This window comes from Eulemur rufifrons, chromosome 17 (genome assembly GCF_041146395.1).
Source record: "Eulemur rufifrons isolate Redbay chromosome 17, OSU_ERuf_1, whole genome shotgun sequence".
Taxonomy (NCBI): Eukaryota; Metazoa; Chordata; class Mammalia; order Primates; family Lemuridae; genus Eulemur; species Eulemur rufifrons.
Genome location: NC_090999.1, coordinates 33,388,562 through 33,409,115, shown reverse-complemented (window position 1 = coordinate 33,409,115; position 20,554 = coordinate 33,388,562). Strand labels below are relative to the sequence as shown.

Genomic DNA, 20,554 nt, shown 5'->3' with positions numbered 1-20,554 from the left:
CCTTTCAGACAGAATTCTACTTATACATTTTAGTATTAATAAATATTGCCTTAAGATAAAATCTACAATATTATTATTCAATAGTATGAAAGAAGTAACATGCATCGTAAAACTGCAAAAGTCATTTTTGAGTAATCTGTGATATTGTCCATGAAGGTTACATTTAAAACCCAAATAGCTATTTCATAAGGAAAAAAAACCCAAAACCCTAAAATGCTATACTACTTATGGAGATGCTGCTGTGCAATATTTTTTAATTTCTATATTATTCCATAATCAAATGAGTCCATAGCACTGTGTTATGCTGTGAAAACACATAAGTGAAGAAAAAGTTCCTCATCTCAAAAAACTTAAGTCTAGAGGGAAACACAGTCAAGTAAATAGCCCATCACGATGAAGCATAGCAAGTATAGCAGATCCTTGAATAATGTCAGTTCATTCAACGTTGTTTCATTATAACATTGATGAGAAAAAAATAATCTATTCTGGGTTGGGGCCACTGTCTGTGTGGCCTTTGCACATTCTCCCCACGGCTGCATGGGTTTTCTCCGTGTACTCCAGTTTCTTCACACATCCAAAAGATATACACATTAGGTGAACTGGTGTGCCTAAGTGGTCCCAGTCTGAGTGTGTGTGTGTGTGTGTGTTTGTGTACCCTGTAATAGGATGGCAACCTGTCAAGGTCAGTTAATGCCTTGAGCCCTCAGCTGCTGGGACAGGCTCCAGCCACCCTTGACCATGAACTGGAATAAGTGGGTAAATAATTATCTTACTTGTTTTTATTAATCTTTCTTCAATGTATGTATAGCTTACATTTATTTCAATGTTTAATATTAGAAGCGTTTTAGTCTTTATTTAGCAATGTGGTGATGTTTTTGTGGCCAGAAATATACTATAGGAACTTAACTCTTATTTATATCAATTAGCCTAGGGCAAAACTGGTTTTGTTACACATCATTTTGCTCAAAGTCACAGTTTCCAAGAACCTATGGATGACATTAAGTGAGGACTTACTGTACTGGTAAGAGGTAAGAACAGGGAGCTCTGGCCGGGCGTGGTGGCTCATGCCTGTAATCCTAGCACTCTGGGAGGCTAAGGTGGGAGGATCGCTTGCGGTCAGGAGTTCAAGACCAGCCTCAGCAAGAACAAAACCCCGTCTCTACTAAAAAAATAGAAACAAATTAGCCAGGCAACTAAAAATAGAAAAAATTAGCTGGGCTTGGTGGCACATGCCTGTAGCCCCAGCTACTTGGGAGGCTGAGACAGGAGGATTGCTTGAGCCCAGGAATTTGAGGTTGCTGTGAGCTAGGCTGACACCACAACACTCTAGCCCAGGTAACAGAGTGAGACTCTGTCTCAAAAAAGAAAAAAAAAAAAAAAAAAAAAAGAACAGGGAGCTCTAAGACCTTAATCTAAATTTGCGAATTCAAATAATGCTCATCAAAGAAAGTGATGTTTAACCTGCCACCTAAAGGATAAATAGGACTTAAATATTTGTCAAAGAGTGCTGGGGGTAGGGCGGGGGCAGAGAAGACACAGAGGGGAAAACAGAAGAAACAGTGTAGGCAGACAGAACATTAATTATAAAAGAGAGAAAACAAGCATTTAGGGATTGCAAATAGTTCAGCAACACTAAAACATAGAGTATATATATTGCTGGAGATTGGGCCAAGAGGGGACTAATGAAAATATAAATGCCAAAGAATGAAGTGAGCAGGGAACAGGAAGGACTCTGTGGCACGCTAAAAAGTTTAAACTTTATGCTGTATGCAAAACAGAAAACTAATTAAGACTGATGACCCAGAGACCAATTAGGAGGCAGGATGATAGTAGCTACTGTTGCAGCAATGATAGAAATTGAATGGGAGTTAGGAAAATGAATACTAGGAATTAATGATATGAGGCCTATGAGAGGGAGGAGACAAGAATAATACACAGGTTTCAGACTTAGATAACTGACAATAACTAAGAGGAAAATGAGTGGGTTGGGTGTTGGGTGTTGGTGACAATAACTAAGAGGAAAATGAGTGGAGCAGTATAGGAAGTGATCATCTTAAAATTGTATGCTGAGTTTGAGAGGCCTACGGAAAATCCAAAGTAGAAGTGTCCTGGTTAGATCTAAATATCTAGAATTCAGGAAAAAGATATAGAATTGTATCTTTTTACAAAGAGAGGTCGTAAAATCAGTGTTAGGCACTAACTAAAGTCAGTTAGGCAAAAATCAGAAATATTAAAAATTATCCTTGGAAATTCTTTAGGAAAGCTCCCTCAATGGAGACTCACATACCATCTCTTAATAAGCCAGTCCTCTAGTCCTAGAATTACTGTTTCTTGAGTACTAAATGATTACTAAGCAGAATAAGGAGAATATTAACTTGCATTTGGGGTTAAAGGCAACCCTTTTCTAGTTACCATGTGTATGTGTTGAATTTCTTGAATGAAAAGTGCATGTGATATAAATGAACTGCATACATTTAGGCTGTAAATAGACGGTAAATGAAGTCAGGGTAGATAAGACACAGCAGAATATATTAGTTTCCTACAGCTGCGGTAACAAATTACCACAAAGTTGGTGGATTTAAACAACATAATTTATTCTCTTACAATTCTGGAAGTCAGAAGTTGAAAATGAGTCTCACAGGGATAATATCAATACGTCAGCAGGGCCGATTCCTTCTGGAGGCTCCAGGGGAGAATCTGTTCCTTGTTTCTTCTAGCTTTTAGAGACTGCTGGAATTCCTTGGCATTTGGTCACATCATTTCAATCTCTGCTTCAAACTCGACCATGCCTCTCTGACTCCTCCTGTGTCCTTCTTATAAGCACCATTGTGATTACATCAGGCCTACCAGGATAATTTCCCAATCTCAAGACCCACAATTTAACCACTTCCACTTCTGCAAAGTGCCTTTTGCCATATAAAGTAATATTAATAAATTCTGGGGATTAGGACATGAACATATTTGGGGGGACCTTTATACAGCCTATCACAGAGAATATACAAAGAATAAAGGTACTGGTAATTCTCTAGTTCTTAAACTGAATGGTAGGTTCACAATAATTCATTTTATTATGCTTAACAGATATACGGTATATTCGTGTGTATATAAAATATTTAATATTATATAATTTAAAACATTTTTAAAAGAGTAAAGAGCTATAAATCAAACTCCAAGAAACACTGACAGTTCGATGAACGGGCAAAAGATGATGAGTATTCAAATGGAACTGAGAAAGAGGAAAGCCAAAGCAGAAGTCAAAGGAAGACTCTTTCAAGAATGAGAAAGTCATCTTTTTGGATTGCAAAGGTCATGTAAGATAAGGACTGAGAAGAATCTATTCAACTTAGCAACAGGGTCACTGTTGACCTTGCTGAAAGCTATTTCAGTGGAATGGTGGATGCCAAAGATAGATTGCTTTGGGTTGAGGAGTGCACGGGAGGTCACAAACTGGAAAAAGCCAGGTGCAGAAAATTCTTTTATATATTCATGAATAAATACTGTAAATAAATCCACGATGTTCTGATAATCCAGGACAAGGATTGGGATCTAGACAAAACTTACAAAAGAAAAAAAAGGTAGGCAAGGGAGATAGAAAACAAAAAGGAAAAGAAAAAAGCTACAAAAGAAAGAATAATAATGATGATATTAGCTGTGATCATGCCACTGCATTCCACTCTGGGCAACAGAGTAAGACCCTATCTCATGGGAAAAAAAAATTATATTGATGATGGGGGGCAGAGGGGACATTGTTGTTACAATTTATTAGGCACTTAGCATAAGCCAGGCACTGCACTATGCACTTTATATACTTTATGAAACAGGGATTAATATGTCCATTTTATAGAACAGGAAAATAGGAACAAGGAAAACACAAAGCTAGGAACTGTCAGAGCTGGGACTCAAACGTATGTAGAGTGGATTCCAAAACTTGTGCTCCTAACTACTCTGCTAGGCCAATATGATGGATCCAAAAAGTAGCTCAAGGATAAGCAGGCTAAAAATATAGCCTAACAGCATGGTTAATATGATCAGCTAATAGAAAAATCTCTGGAAAGTAGTGTTTCCCAAAGCTAGAGTAAAGAGATTATTAAGGGTGTTAGTCACATCCCCAGTTTGAACTCTAAGCCAAAAGATCAAATTTGAGACCAAAATAAAAACCTGAACCCTAATTAGGGGCCTCTTACAAGCAATAAATAAGATGGACATAAACCATGGACTTCATCAGCAACAGAATAACAATATTTCAAGTCACAACTAAGGAAAAAGGAATCTGAAATTTGTGAAATAACTTCAGATGCATGTTGTATCCATTCCAGTGCTAACTATGCACTAAAATGTTACACTGAGACATTAATAAGATGGAAAACAAGACTACCACCATAGTAATTAGAGATGAAAGTGGAACAGGAGCAAGAGCCTAAATTGCAGTTGTTGAAGTCTCTTAACTATCTTTAAATGTTTTAGGCAATATTGGAGAAAACATACGCTCACCCAGGGAATTAGATCATCCCTGCAGTCCCCAACCCCTGGCCACGTATCACCTCCTGAGCTCTGTACTACCTCCTCCCAACCCATGACAGCCCCCCGACCCGTGGTCCATGGAAAAATTGTCTTCCATGAAACCAGTCCCTGATGCCGAAAAGGCTGGGGACTGCTGACCTAGGATACTGAATTCAAAGAAAACTCTGTAGGTTGATCTTTGTTTGCTGAGATGTTATACACAGTCCCTGGTTGACTATCCTGGCACATAATATAGGAATATTCTGTTGTCATGAGTTCTTTAAATGTGAAATTTTATAGAAGAAATCATCTCTTCCCACAAGAACTTCTATTATTATTAATAGTTAAGTGAGTCGTAAGACCTCAATTTCCAGATTCTTTGTCATGTCCTTCAGAACAGGTGAATAAAAGCAAATTCCAATAAGGGTGAGTTATTTTACAACCCTGAGAATATATCAAACTATAATACAATTGCCAACACATCATCTAAAATGAGATTGTTTACTTTATGAGATTAAATAATATACCTAAAGCAATTACCACAGTGCCTAAGTGCTCGAGAGACAACAGCTATTAGACCGGGCCCAATGGCTCACACCTGTAATCCTAGCACTCTTGGGAGGCTGAGGCAGGGAGGATCACTTGAAGCAAAGAGTTCAAGACCAGCCTGGGCAATAGCAAGTCCTCATCCCTACAAAAAAATTTTTTAAAAATAAGCCAGGCATGGTGGTATGTACCCAGCTGCTTGGGAGACTGAGGCAGAAGGATCACTAGAGCCCAGGAGTTTGAGGCTGCAGTGAGCTATGATGATGCCACTGTACTTCAGCCTGGGCAGCAGAGCAAAATCCTGTTTCAAAAAAAAAAAAAAAAAAAAAAAAAAGCTATTAGACCCCTTATTATTAGCACCAAAAATAAAAAAGTTTTGGAAAAAAAGGAGATTACAGAGACTCTTGAGCTATAAGGAAGCCTCTAACAGGTACCTTTGGTGCCCATGTAACACTCTTTTGGCCCACTTGTCACTTCAGCCACAGTTCAGACTCCCATCAACCTCCAGCATCCCACCACAAGTGAACTCATGCCTCAGGGTCTTCAGAAGCATAAATACAGAAGAGTTGACACCTTTAACCAAAGGGGAATTAGAGCTTATGAATGAATGTTCAAAGCCTTCCATCTTTCAAATGGGCAATACTGAGAATCATTGTCAGGGGGTTCCTTTACTGCTTACAGCAACAATCACAATATCATACTTTTTGTTTCCTTTCTTACTCCCAGGCTTCTCACTCCTACTTCCTAGATCAACTCTCAAATAAACCACCTACACCCATGTCCCTGTCTCAGACTCTACTTTAGGAGAAGCCAAACAAGACCCTGAAAAATGACAATCTAGCCTTCGCTTGAACACTGTTAACTCTCAACGTAGATGTTCTAAGAGCATACATCCTAGCAAAGTCTGTAGAAATGCAACCTTTTGAAACTAGAAAAGAACCACAAATATTTCACTATATAAAATATTCCTGTCCTTAATTTTTGAACAGAGAAGGAAAAGCTTTCATTACATCTGATTTCCTAGGTTCTCATAATCTATATGCACATAACACAGCAGTATAAGTAGAATTATAAACATTGAGTATATTATGGTAAATCCTTAGTCTGTTTAATCTGACTCAAATCAAGTATTTCACCAGGATTTTTAAACTTAGTATCAGAGAAAGTGATTTTCAGTCCCTCCCTGGTGATAAAGCCATGAGATATAAACCTGAAAAAATTTCCATCAGTTATGATAATTTGCCACATAGGAAAAACAACCTGAAATAGTAGCTGCCACTAAGAAAAAGACATAGACAAACTGGAAAAAGAGAGCCTGTTGGCTTTCTAGCTCCAGTCCCTGAAACCATCTAACTGCATCCTTGCCTTTTCCATTGCTTGGTAATATAAACCAATTCTCTCTTCATGTCTAACCCAGTCATCTGAATTTCTAGGTTTCTGTGACTTTCAAGTGAGAAAGGTCTAACATAAGAACTAGTATAAACAAAACATCATATAGACCTAATACTACCTAAGGAAGGGTTACAAAGCCTGGCATCTATGAATCCTCTAGAAAGGTAAATCTGATTTTATTTAAATGAGAACACACATTTCTAGAGAGATGTCACCAAAACTCCCATCAGTTATTCAAAGTAGATCTCTGACCTCCACATCTCTCAAAGTTAAGATATATTGTTTAATGGTCAATGACTCAATGTATTTTTCTGCCTCATCACTTACATGGGAAACAAACTTCCATCTTTTATTAAATGCCATGATTTTCAACCAAGAAACCCTTTCTCTGCCCCATTTCCAAGATTCCAGTATGTGAATTCCTCCCTTTCTCCCACCACAGCTGAGAATCAACTGGTTAAGAATCTAATCATATGAAACATTTTCTGAGTCATTTTAGGTCCTTTAAATCCATTCAGATGTGCCAAAATGCAAGAAATACTAGAATTTAGCTTTTCAAACAATCCATCCTAGGATGGCTGGTCCCAGGTAAGATATAGTAAGCACACTTCACCCTGTCTCTTCCACTGAATGCAACCATAAAATCTGGACAGTATGCAGGAAGCAACTATTTGAAGGGTCTGAGAAGGAAACAGCAGGCAGATCAGGGAATTACAAGTACCCATGAACCAGCAGTGATTTGGCTATACTTTTTCCCTCTAATGTCCCCAGCTTCAACCTAATGCAGCCAGAAACCCAAAGGGAGCACTTATCCAGAAGCACTCTACCCTAAGGAGCAAGAAAGAAAAATAATGTTCAAAGAAATTGTGGAAACTGCCCAGTTTTTCCTCTTTTCTCTATTCTCTCATATACCATGAATCAGCCATATGCAATCCAGTGATCACATGCAGTGGTAATAACGGAAATCTGCAAGAGCCAAAAATCTGAAGACGGTTCTTCCTCTCCATTCATTGGAACTGTGGTTCTAAGGTGGGACCAACACCTTTTTTTTCCCTCTCTCTCTCTCTCTGTCCTCCAGTCCGTTAGCCCCTGATTCAGGTGCAACTGTGGATCTGCACTACAGAGCAAGGTAATGAAAGCTACAAGTTTCTGGGCAAACATTGAAAAGGGAAACCCGAGGGAACTAGATTCTCAGAACATAACGGAATTAAACTAGAAATCACTAACAAAAAGATAAGAGAAAAATCTCTAAATACGTGGAAATTAAACCACTTCTAAATAATTCATGGATCAAAAAGGAAGTCTCACAGGAAATAAATATTTTGAACCAAATGAAAATAAAATATATCAAAACTTGTAGGATGAAACTAAAGCAATCAAAAAAAAAACCATGATATGAGAAGAAACTTCCTAGCTTATTTTATGAGTCCAGCATTATCCTGACAGCAAATCTAAACAAAGATAGTACAAAAAAGAAAACTACAAACCAATATCCTTCATAAATATAGATGTAAAAATGCTCAACAAGGTATCAGCAAATCAAATACTACAATAAAGAATTAAACAACACAACTTAGTGGGGTTTATTCTGAGACTGCATGGCTGGTTCAATATTTGAAAGTCAATTATAATCTACCATATTAACAGTAAAGAAGAAAAATCACTAGAATATGCCAACTGATACATAAAAGGCATTAAACAAAATATAACATCCATTCATGATAAAAACTATTAGCAAACTAGAAGAAGGGGCTTCTTCAATCTAAAAAAGGGTATTTCTACCAAAAAAAAAAAACCTTTATTTAACATTATATTTAATGGTATAATGGAAAAATGGAAAAACCAAATGATTTTCCTTAAGATTGATAAATAACCTGTCACCGCTCTTATTTAACATCCTCCTGGAAATCAAAAAGAAATAAAAGGCCTAGTGATTGGAAAGGAAGAAATAAATTGTTCCTATCCACAGACTGCATGACTATCTACTTAGAAAATCCCAAAGAATCTACAAAAAACTTATAGAACTAAGAAGTGAATTTGGCAAGGTTACCAGTTATAAAGTCAACCACAAAAATCAATCACATTTCTATACGAATAGAAAATAAAATTTTTAAAAAAATGCTACTCACTATAGCTCCCCAAAATTGAGATACTTAGGCATAAATCTAACAAAACATACATAGGATCTGCACATTCAAAATTATAAAACACTGATGAAAGAAATAAATAACTAAATTAAGAGACATAACATGTTTATGGAAGACTCAATGCAGTAAAAATATCAACTCTTCCCAATTTAATCTATAGATTTAATGCAATACCAAAATCCCAGAAGGATTTTTCATGGATATAATGAAGCAAATTCTAACGTTCAGATGGAAAAGAACTAGAAGAGCTAAAACAATTTTGAAAAAGAAGAATGAAGTTGGAAGAATCACAACTACTCAATTACAATACACATTTGCTATAAAGCTACAGTTATAAAGACTGTGTGGTATTGGCAGAGGAATTTAGATCAATGGAACAGAATAGAGAATAGGAAAACAGACCCAAATATGGCTAACTGTTGACAAAGGTACAAAAACAATTAAATTAAAAAAGGATAATCTTTACAATAGTGTTGAAACAATGTACAAATATATGCAAAAAAAAATCTTGACTTAAGCTTCACACTTTATACAAAAGTTCATTCAAAATGAATCACAGATTTAAATATAAAACATAAAAATTCAAAACTCTAAGTAAATACAGAAAAAAGTCTTCATGGCCTGGAGTTAGGCAAAGAGCTCTTAGATATAACAACAAAAGTATAATCCATGAAAGAAAGAAACTGGTAAGCTAACTTTATCAAAATTAAGAACTTTTATAATACTTTGTGAAGCATAGTGTTAAGAGAATGAAAAAGAAAAGCTACACACTGGAAGAAAATATTTGCAAACCAAATATCTGACTGGTGGAGTTCAAGACACACTACCCCAAAATATGTCACACTGGATTACTGAAAACTAGCAGAAGCAGGAAAGTCTCTTTGACCTTCCCCCAGCCCTTCTTCCCTGAAACAGATCACTTGTTAATCTGGCTTTTGTTACAGGGGCCTCAGTCATGAATCTAGGATAGACAGAGAAAAAGATATTTTTTCTTACCTACCTGACCAAGAATTTGTGTCCAGAATATTTTAAGAACTATAAAAGCTGAACAGTAAGAAAATAACACAATGTAAAAATGGGCAAAAGACATGAATAGATACTTTACCAAAGTTCAACATCATCAGACATTAGGAAAATGCATATTAAAACCATAATGAGAGGCTAGGCGTGGTGGCTCACACATGTAATCCTAGCACTTTGGGGCAGCTGAGGTGTAAAGATTGAGATGAGGAGTTCAAGACCAGCCTGAGCATCATGCAAGACTCCATCTCTACAAAAAATAGAAAAATTGGCCAGGTGTGGTAGCATGCGCCTATAGTACCAGCTCCTCAGGAGGCTGAAGCAGGAGGATTGCTTGAACCCAGGAGTATGAGGTTGCAGTGAGCTATGATGACACCACTGTACTCTAGCCTGGGCAACAGAGTGAGACTCCGTCTCCAAAAAAACAAAAAATCCAACCGTAATGAGTTAGCCATCAAGGAAATGCAAATCAAAACCATAATCAGATACCACTTTATACTCACTAGGATGGCCATTTAATAAAAAAAAAAAAAGATTCAGATATTAATAAGAACAATATTGGAAAGGATGTGAAGACACTGGAACCTTCATTCATTGCTAGTGGGAATGATGCAACCACTTTAGAAAACACTCTGGCAGTTACTCAAAAGGCTAATATACAGTTATTACATTATCCTGCAATCCTGCTCTATGTATTTACCCAAAAGAATGTAAACATACGTCCACACAAAAACTTGTACACAAATATTCATAAACCATTGTTAATAATAGCCAAAAAGTAGAAACAACTCAAATATCCAACAAAAATAAAATGTGGTTTGTCCACACAATAGAATACTATTCTTCAATAAAAAGGAATAAAGTACTGATATATGCTACAACTTGGATGAACCTCGAAAACATTATGCTAAGTGAAAGAAGCCTGTCACAAAAGACCATATGTTATATGATTTCATTTGTATGAAATGGCTGTAACAGGCAAATCTACAATGACAAAAAGTAGATTAGTCTATTACCTAGGGCTGGAGGGAAGGGAGAAATGGGGAGTGACTGCTAATGGGTAAGGGGTTTCTTTTTGGAGTGATAAAAACGTTCCAAGTTAACTGTAGTTACAGTTGCACAACTCTGTGAACATACTAAAAACCATCAAATTGTACACTTTATATGAGTAAATTTTATACTATATGAATTAAAGTTCAATACAGTTGTTCTAAAGTAAAAACCCACAATGAAATACCATTATACACATTAAAATGGCTAAAATAAAAAATACTGACAATACCAATGTTAACGATAATGCAAAACAACTAAAACTTTCAGACACTGCTGGTGGAAAGCAAAATAGTATAATCACTCTAGAAAACAGCTTGACAGTCACTTACAAAGTTAAACACATACTTACCTATGACCCAGGAATCTCTTTCCCAGGTATCTATTCTAGAAAAACAAAATCACATTCACATAAAATCCTATACACAAATGTTTACAGCAGCTCTATTTGTAATTGCCAAAAACTAGAAATAATCTAGATGTCCTTGAATAGATGAATGGGTAAAGAAACTATGGTACATCCACACAATGGAATACTACATAACAGTAAAAAGAACTGAACTATTGCTACAATTACTTATATGAATCTCAAAGGCATTATGCTGAATAAAAGAAGCCAATCTGAAAAGGCTGTGTACTGTATGATTCCATTTATATTACAGTCTCAAAATCACAAAACTATAGAGATGAAGAAAAGATAACTGTGGCCTGGGATTATAGGGGTCAGGGAGGGACAACATGATGGAGTCTTCAGGATGATGAAATCTTTTGTTATTCTGTATCCTGATACAACACAGTGTAACAACAAACCATTACATTGTATTCTGTACCCTGATTATGGTGGTGGTTATACAAATCTATCAGTATATTAAAACTCTTAAGAATTATATGTCAAAAGAAAAAATGAATTTTTCTCTGATAATTTTAAAAATAAAATTTTTAAAACTCCAACCTAGAGTCAACTTTTTTCCTTAGTCCAATCTCAGCTCACTAAACCAAAACCTCTGATAATCTCATTTAATTACAAGTACAATATACAGTTCAAAGAAAGACGCTAGCAAAATGGAAAATATTGTAGGGAATACCAAGAGGTAGTAAAGCATCAGGAAATCTGGTCATCCATGAAGAGTAAACAAACTGAAGATGCTAATGCCTGGAGCACAGACTTGCAGTGAGAATGAGTGATGACAAATGTCTTCAATTACATGGAAGGGCTGAAAGTGCATGGGGGTTAGACTTGTTCTATATTCTTTCAAAGAAAAACATCATTTACCAAGAAGTCTAAAAGTATAGAATGTTTTCTAGGGCTACCAGAATTTCACCATACTTCCTCAACAGCTAGATAATCAAGAAGCAGAAAGTTCTAGAGATTCTTGCATTAAATAAAGGGTTAGACTTAATGATTCTAGAGTTTGCTTCCAACTCAAACATTATATGAATCTATGAACTATAATTTCTAGAGTTAATCTACAAAAGTAGAAGGCACTGAACATCTAAAAAGATATCCCTTCCTGCCAAAATATCACTTTTCATTGCACAAAAGTAAATATTAAAACACACTTTAAGTTTCATATTTTTAAAAAGGCTAAATACAAAATCTTAACAAAAGTCATATTATAAGATATATTTTATTTCCCCAAATCTCATTTGTATCAAGATTAAAATTAAATTCAAATTACTAATGTCTAATTAAGTCTAATTTCAGACTTAAAAGACAAAAGTTATAAATTTCATGTGAATTTCTACAAGTATATTTAAGAAATCTCTTGAAAAAGTAGTATTCTTTCCATACAAAGAGTGGTAGTCCTCAAAAGAGCCAAAACATCTGTATTCACTTTAAAGCTCATCAAGACAGACTGACATTTTTAGGAGAAGCATATGGCTTGCTGAACAGTCATCTAGAACAGGATCTTTTGTCTAGTAAGCCCTATTCAAGGACCATTTACTTATGTATGAAGTGGCTGAATAAAGGAAAGAACATATTTTTGAGTCCTAGAAAACACAAAGAAATAATTCTTTTTCTAGCTTTGTTTAAAGACAGAGCAAAACATATTGCAAAAGCAGTCAGTTCTTTACTCTCAGAGACAGTGCTCTCAACATTTGAAACAATTCTAAGAAATCACTGAAACAAAAGAACTCTAGAGAAGCATGAAACTTTTCTTAGAGAACTATATCCAGCCAAAGACCACCTCCCTAAAAAAGTCATTTCCATTTTAAAGGATAAAACACTTTCTTCTTAAAACTCCGAAGGGCAGAGTTCAACAGCTGTGCTATATTAAACCTGAGCCCTTCCAAAAGGAAGAACAAGAGTCTCCAGAGAGGGAGTAACATGGCCTGCTTTCTCCAAAATTATCAAAATGCCTTCTTTGCCTCTAAGAAAGTTTCTCCAAGAAAATGCCTCTATGTAGTGCATGGGTGAAAAGCATAAAACTTAATTTAGATTAGAAAAACATGCAAAAATGGAAGCATTTTTGTTTGTTTCTGGAAATTTCCCCAACTCCTCTCCCAAGGAAAAATGTATTTTTGAAGTCTTTCAAGATATAGAATGGAAACTATTAAAAAAAGAAATCAGTAGTTTTCAGCCCTAGCTGCCCATTTGAATCACTATACAGCTAAGCATTAACCTAAACTAACTGAACCACTATAGATTAGGGCCAAGACATCTGAATTTTTTAAGCACACAACAGGTGATTTTGATGCACAGTAAGGGTTTAAAAACTATGGAATTGGAGAATGATCCCATAAAGGAAAAATTAAGTGCAGTGAGTTCAGACAAGAAGAAATGTGAACATATGAGCAACTAACTAGTTCTAAAGAATCTAAGGTTGTATTTACCCATTAAAATACTTAATAGCAGATTATAGAATAGACTTGAAACAGAAATTCTGAATTGCTCTCATGTCATTACTTAAAAGAGAAAAGACTTAGAATAGTTTATTAAAATACTCAAATATTTAGATGAAAGTTTTTATGAAGAATGTAGTTGCTATGTAATTCAGGTACAATACGGTTCCATCAGGATCTCTGGACTCTGTAAACTAAGAAAGAAAAGTTGGAAGAGCTCATGTATTAAATGTAATTATCTGTTAACCTTAAAAAAGCTCAAGGCTTTAATCACAACAAAGTAAACTTCTGTCATCATCAGTGCTTCATTAAGCCTACTTGATTTTACACAAAATTTTAATAGCTTTAGTTTCTTGATAGTCAAGCCCATGATAAATGAAAAATTGGTGGTGTAACCGCTACAGGGAAGCAGATCAGTCAAAGGACACAAAACACTATTAAAAAGCAGACACGAGAACTCAGAAAGCATAGCAGACACTTAATAGTTTTTAAAGGCAACAGAATACAGTAACTATTTTTCCTAATGATCACTGGAGTAAGAAAAAAGAAAAAATATATCCAGTGTATCTCATTTAATACATACATTTTATATCTTTTAAGAGGGTAAAAAAAGAATAATCAAGTCACCAATACAAAGTCTTTCACCAAAAATTGTAACAAGATTTAGGGGAAAAAAGTTAGCTAAAAAAAACTTAAACAGAAAACTAATTCCTTATTTGGAGACTCTCACTATACAAAAAGAACAGTGGAATAAAAGTAAAGATAAGAGCATCAGATAGTTTCTCAAATAAAGACCACACCTTACAGAGAAGACACTGAGGTGTTCATTATTATTATTAAACATAATATTCCTCACTGCTAAAGTCAACATACTCATTTAGACTGCTAAATCGAACTACAGTAAACCCTCCATGGGTTCCACATCACGGATTTAACCAACTGCAGATCAAAAATATTTCAGGGGTGGGGGAAGCTGGATTTGCACTGAACATGAACAGACTTTTTTCTTGTTATTATTCCCTAAACAATATAGTATAACAACTATTTACAAAGCTATTTACATTGTATTAGGCATAAGTAATCTAGAAATGATATAAAGTATACTGGAGGATATGCAAAGTTATACACAAATACTACACCATTTTATAACAGAGACTTGAGCATCTGTGAATTTTGGTATCCAAGGGAGTCCTGGAACCAATCCCCTAGGGATTCCGAGGGACAACTGTATTTCCTAGCAATGGAAACTTAAGCCATTTCACTTCTGAGGATAAGAATACCTGAGTTCATTGGATTACTGTGGGAAACACACGAGATAACATAGGTGAAATGCTTGGCACAGTGGCTGATGCACAGTAAGCTAAAGATAAATGTTAGCCGCTGTTATTAATTTGTGCTCAGAATACCACAAAAATGATTCCCAACTTCTACCAAGGAATATATTTTAGAAGCTTTTTCCATATTCATCTTACCCATAAACAGACCTCTTTTAGCAGGCATTATACAGGAACCAAGTTGTTCTATCTTGCTCCATTAAGCCCCATGTACTATTAACTTCTAAAAATTTCAGGTAAAATTAGTTATTATCATTACAAAAAAGTTCTCATGTTCCAATAAGTACCCTTTCCAAAATAAATTCATCTCTGCCTTTTGCTTTTTTAAATTTGAATACCAAAGAGGTATCAGGACATTTGTTAAAAATGTATGAGTTTCCATTCCAAAACAATTTCAGTCCAGAAGTTAACAAAGTTCTTGGTGAATATACTAAACTCAGATCACTGCAAATAATTAGAATATAGGTTGTAGAAATTTTATATGCACATTTATATAGGTTAGTGCCTATTTGGTTTTCACTGATGAGGCTATTAATACAAGTATTGCCTATGGTTTCTTGCTTTTCCTCACAATCACTCATCTCTAAATATGTATTTACTCACCTGATAAGCATTTACCTACTATGTTCAAACCATTACACTAGGTGCCATGAATTATACAAAAACAAAAATTTGTCCTTGCCCTCAAAAAGCTTGTGACCTCACTACTATCAGTGCATGTGCTAAAATTTGCTCATTTGCAAATGTGTGTGTGTATGAAACAGAGTTAAGCGTAGGTTGTTATGCTGAGGTAACTAACAATCTGAACATTTTTGTGGCTTACAACAAACGTTTATTTGTCACTCAATTTGTATTTAAAATAGCCTATAAGAATCAGTTTCTGCTTTGCACCATGTTGTCTTCATTCCAGGATTTGGGCTAAAAAAGCAGACCCCACCTGGGTTATGTCCATCTCATACCAGAGAGAAAAGGAACATGGCAAAATATGGGACAGCCCTTAAAACTTCTATTTGAAATGGTATATCATTTCCACTAACATATCACTGGCTAAAGCAAGTTACTTGGCCAATGGTTAGGGATACCTAATCCTGTAACAGGGAATGGTAGTGAATACTTTAAACAATAATACAATCTATCATACTACTTATCACCAGGAGTAAAGAAAAGTATTCAGGCTATTCAAACTAATAGTAAACTTAGTATTTATCTAGAGAAGGTTTACAACGCGCTAGACATGATTCTCATATTTATAAGAATTAAAATATTTAATTTTCCTAACAAGAATTCAACAAAGATGTCTGCTACTAATAAAAACTGACCAACTAAGTATGGGTATTTGGAAATGAAGAAAATAAGAAAAACAAAGAAACCTATTAGAAGACACTTTAGAAACACTGCAAGCTCTCAAAACTTGGCTTTGATGTATTACATAGATAGCAAAAGCAGCAGCTCCTCAGACAGGAATTTGTTTATCCAATTTATTTGAAATAGAAGCCAACCTATTGGTCTTAAATGTCCAAAATGTTTCTCAAATTTGGGTTGAGCCTCTTCCCAGCCAGGTGTAATATACACAGAACTCTTGTCAACCTCAAGAACTGCTAACTTATTAAAGATCTCTGCAAACTCAATTTCATACTGGCTTATCTAATGCTGAAAAAGGAAACAGAGAAAGTGAATAAAGCCAGAGATTGAAGCACAAAATAGGCCTCACAAAGAGGTCTCATACACTCAGTCCCCACCACAGTCATTAATTAACACCCTCCAGGGATTTACCACCCTAAAGACCTATGTTTGAGGTAAACACAAGACCTAGTGAAAATTAAGAAAAGATGATACAGGGCTAGGTGAGTTAAGTATACATGAATACATTTAAATAAATAAATAACACCACTACATCTAATATCCTGAGTCCTAAGTAATGCTATTTTGAAATACAGTGCCATTTTATGTGGCTCATAGATTAATAAACTAAATAGTTAAATTTACCCAGGAAAATCCCTTAGGAAAGACAGGGAAAGTAAGGATAAATGCAGACAATTTAACCTGTTTTCTCCTCCCTCATGTTCAGTCCAGGGAAATGAGAAGAAGCACATGGAAACTGAGTATCACTCTAGAGCACAAGCACAAGTGATTAACTAGATCAGCTGAATCACCTGCAATATTTAAGTTTCTTTTCTCTTTCGTGTGTATATGTGGTTGGGTTTTTGTTTTGCTTTTTTGTTTTTTACTGATATACTATAATTGAATTCATATGAGTTAATGTAGCAGCTCCCTACAGCCTTCCATTGATAGTTCTTTTCTTCTGTTCTCCACTCCCCTCCTTACCACATGCCTTACTGTTTCCACTTCCCATATTTTACTCATGATAAAGTGATCTGAAATGTCATATCAATTGCAAATGTTTTTCTAAGCATTACAATAAGATAAATTTTAGATGTAGATTTCCTCATTAATTGATTGTCTTTCCACTCAAACTTTTCAAATCCTAGTCCTCTCAAATCATAATGGAAAAAGAATGCTTAAGGATGAAAAGCAAATAATATATGTAAGGGGGAGGGCCCATAAATTTCCCTCAAATTGAAATGAACATTATAAGCTGTTCAGATTTAAAAAAAAAAAAAGTATAGAAAGCAAATAAATGTGTTAATTTGTATTTAAAAATCGTTTTCCTTGTTTTGAGATGTGAAAAAAAGATCATCTCATATGATTTAAAATTTTATTTTCAAATCTCTCACAACACACTTACAAGCAGAAACTCTAAAATTTGGAAATGTAGTAATAACTATCATTAGTTTCCTAAATCTAGTATTATCTTAACTTCAACTACCATAATTGCTGACAAAATGGCTATGACTTAAACTTAGATATACAGCCATGTTTTGATTAGCCATGCACCAGTGGTCCCTTTAAACTCGTTTTCAGTTCCGGGGCTTCGGTGAGTACATTATAATTTGGGAACGCAAAACTAATCCCTATAATGTCTAGGGGGGAAAGAACTAGTCTGGGTCACAGTTGTACTAGCCCTAAATTAACCACTGGAGTATTTTACCTTAGAGAAATACTTTCCAACCCTCTAGTTCCCCATATGTAGAACATGTAATTACAAACTTATCATTTACCTTTCCCCAATCTTAGCATCCTTATTTTTGAGTGACTCTATACTATGTATATATTGCTCTACTATTGCATTTAAGCCTTTTCACAAGCCACTGACACTACCCAGGACACCCTCTACATTCCCACCCGATACCCACTATTAAAACCTTAATAAAACTCATCTTTAAAATTTTTTTCTAATTAACTCATCTCAACTCTCTGCATTTCCTTTCTATTTATCTAATACTAAATTAATTAGCATTCTATCAGACACTCATCCATTTTTAACCACCCACATTCCTCCTGCCCCCTTCACATCTCTCCATCCAATCTTTCCATCTTTGTTCCAGTATGTGTGTGAATGTATAGTGTCAGTACTATAAAAAATTCAGGAAAATTCGGAAAAACATGGAAATGAAGGATTTAGTAATACAGTCGAAAAAACTCATCACAAAAATGCTTCAAGGCAAAACAATAGCAACAATCCCTGAATTACTGTAAGGCTTTAATAACAGTGTGGATGGAAAGCCTCCCAGCATTAACCTCAGTCTTTTAAAAATTATCTTCCAGTACTACTAGCAGTGATATTATTACTAATACTGAATTCCAAACATGTTTTCTTCCAATCAGACTGATGAATAAAACAATCTTTTTGTTCAGATACCCACACAAAACCTCTGAAAGCCAAGGAATAAAGATAGGGACTTAACTCTTCAGTAAAGACTGGAGTGGTAGGCAAACAGGTGACAAATGGAAGGATGCGGAAACTGGAGACAGAAATCAGTAAGACTCCTCCCCTTCCCTGGGGGTAAGGTTCAGCTCACAGCTCCACAGGCAACCCCTCCCCACATACCCTCTCCCTCCGCCACACGACAAAAGTTTCCAAGAAACCAGAGGTCCTCCTCCCCCTCCACGAATTCACACCCCCACTCGCCTGGCCAGCGCCCCTTCATCGCAGCTAGTCCCAGGCCTGCCCGCCCTCTCCTGAGGAAAGGGTCAGCAGAGGACGCTTTCCCCGAAACCTCATCAGGGACTCAGCCAGCAAAGACTCTGCAAAAGTGGAGGGACCTGAGAAGCTTGAAGCAGCAGCCTGACAATTCTGTTACCTGGTCGGGACCCTGGAAACGGAAATAGCAGCTGTAGCTACTGCCCTTCTCCACCACAGCGCCTGCTTCAGCGCCCCTGACATTGAGACCGCCGCCATCTTGCTGCAGGCAAACACCAGGATGGGAAGACGGGTCGCCGCAAGGGACTAACTTCCTTCGTTTTCAAGCCGGTGCAACCGCAGTCTATCAGAGTCCTGTGGGGGGTTGTTTTCTTTTAAATACTGGGGTGTAGGAAAGAGGTGAAAGATTTGGTTGAAAGAAGTAAGAAGGAAAATGGATGGGAAAAAAATGCAAAAGTGCATTAGGTGTAAATATTACCCCTATAAATTATAATCCTTGTTGTTTGTTAGGACCTGGTTATTTACAATGATAATGAAAAGGCCAAAAGAAAATACTTGCAAATTTAAACACCTGCAAGTCATAATTTTTCAAAGAACTCAGAATACTTGAGGATGAGCCTACTGGAAGAGCCAGAGGGCTCTTTGGGTCCTTGAGAACCTAAAATAGTACTTTTCCAAAGTGTTGTGAGATTCAGTTTGCGAGCCCGCAGGACAGGGCTGTATTCAGTTTGCTGTTCTTTAGTTGTAATGATCATATTTTCCAAACGAAAAATGTGGAGATATGGCCTGGCAAAGGATTATTTTTTGACGTGTGGATCTCTATGAAAAATCAGGGGAACATAATATTTTATATCACCATTTTTCTAGTAAATCCTGAATGTGTGCTTATAATCCATAGACACAAAGAATATTGTTAATGCTCCTGCATATAAAACAAAAATTATTTTCCAAGATAAGCGTTGGATACATAGTGTGGGCTACTGACCTTAAAAAACAATGATTAACTATGGGTTACATAAAATAAAAAACAGGTTAATTTGTGGGTTTTGTTTTTAAAGAAATTTAAAGAGTTAGAACGTTCCTGCTTTTAAAAGTAAGCACCTGAAAACATAATCTTAATTAAGTGAATAGGATTAACAGGAGGATGGGGAATGACTGAGTTCTGCATTATGGCCAATTAAAGGAAAACTCGATACATACGGGAAAGGGGGAAAGAAAAAGAGATAAAAGTCATGTCCAGAGAAAGAGGAAATGCACAGGGTGAAGGCAGACAACTGAGAGATGCCTCAGAGAAAATTTTCTTTTAAACTTTTTATTTTGAAGTGATTATAGATTCACAGGAAGTTGCAAAGATAGTACAGAGAGGTCTTGTCTACCTGTCACCCCGTTTCTGCCCCTATAAGCCTGTTGAAATATCAAAGCCAAGAAACTGACATTGATATAAAGTATTTGTATAGTTTTATGTCATTCTACCATGTATGTCATTTCATGTAACCACCACCATAATCAAAATACAGAACTATTCCAGCACTGCAAAGATCTCCCTGGTGCTACCACTCTATAGTAACACCTACCCTCCTAACACCTGGAGATTTCTACTTTGTTTCCTTTTTATAATTTTGACATTTTGAGAATGTTATATAGATAGACTTGCACAGTATGTGACCTTCTGCAATCAA

At 35.9% G+C, this 20,554-nt stretch overlaps 1 protein-coding gene across 2 annotated transcripts in view; it reads right to left on the bottom strand.

Moving 5' to 3' along the window:
- NDUFS4 (NADH:ubiquinone oxidoreductase subunit S4) overlaps positions 1–19,157 on the bottom strand; it is a 111,718-nt gene extending 92,561 nt beyond the window's left edge. For both annotated transcript variants that reach the window (XM_069492430.1, XM_069492431.1), the window contains exon 1: positions 19,036–19,157. In XM_069492430.1, the coding sequence (XP_069348531.1) occupies positions 19,036–19,133 (98 nt within the window). In that variant the 5' untranslated portion in view covers positions 19,134–19,157. The remainder of the gene's footprint in view (positions 1–19,035) is intronic.
- Between the last annotated feature and the right edge of the window lie 1,397 nt (positions 19,158–20,554).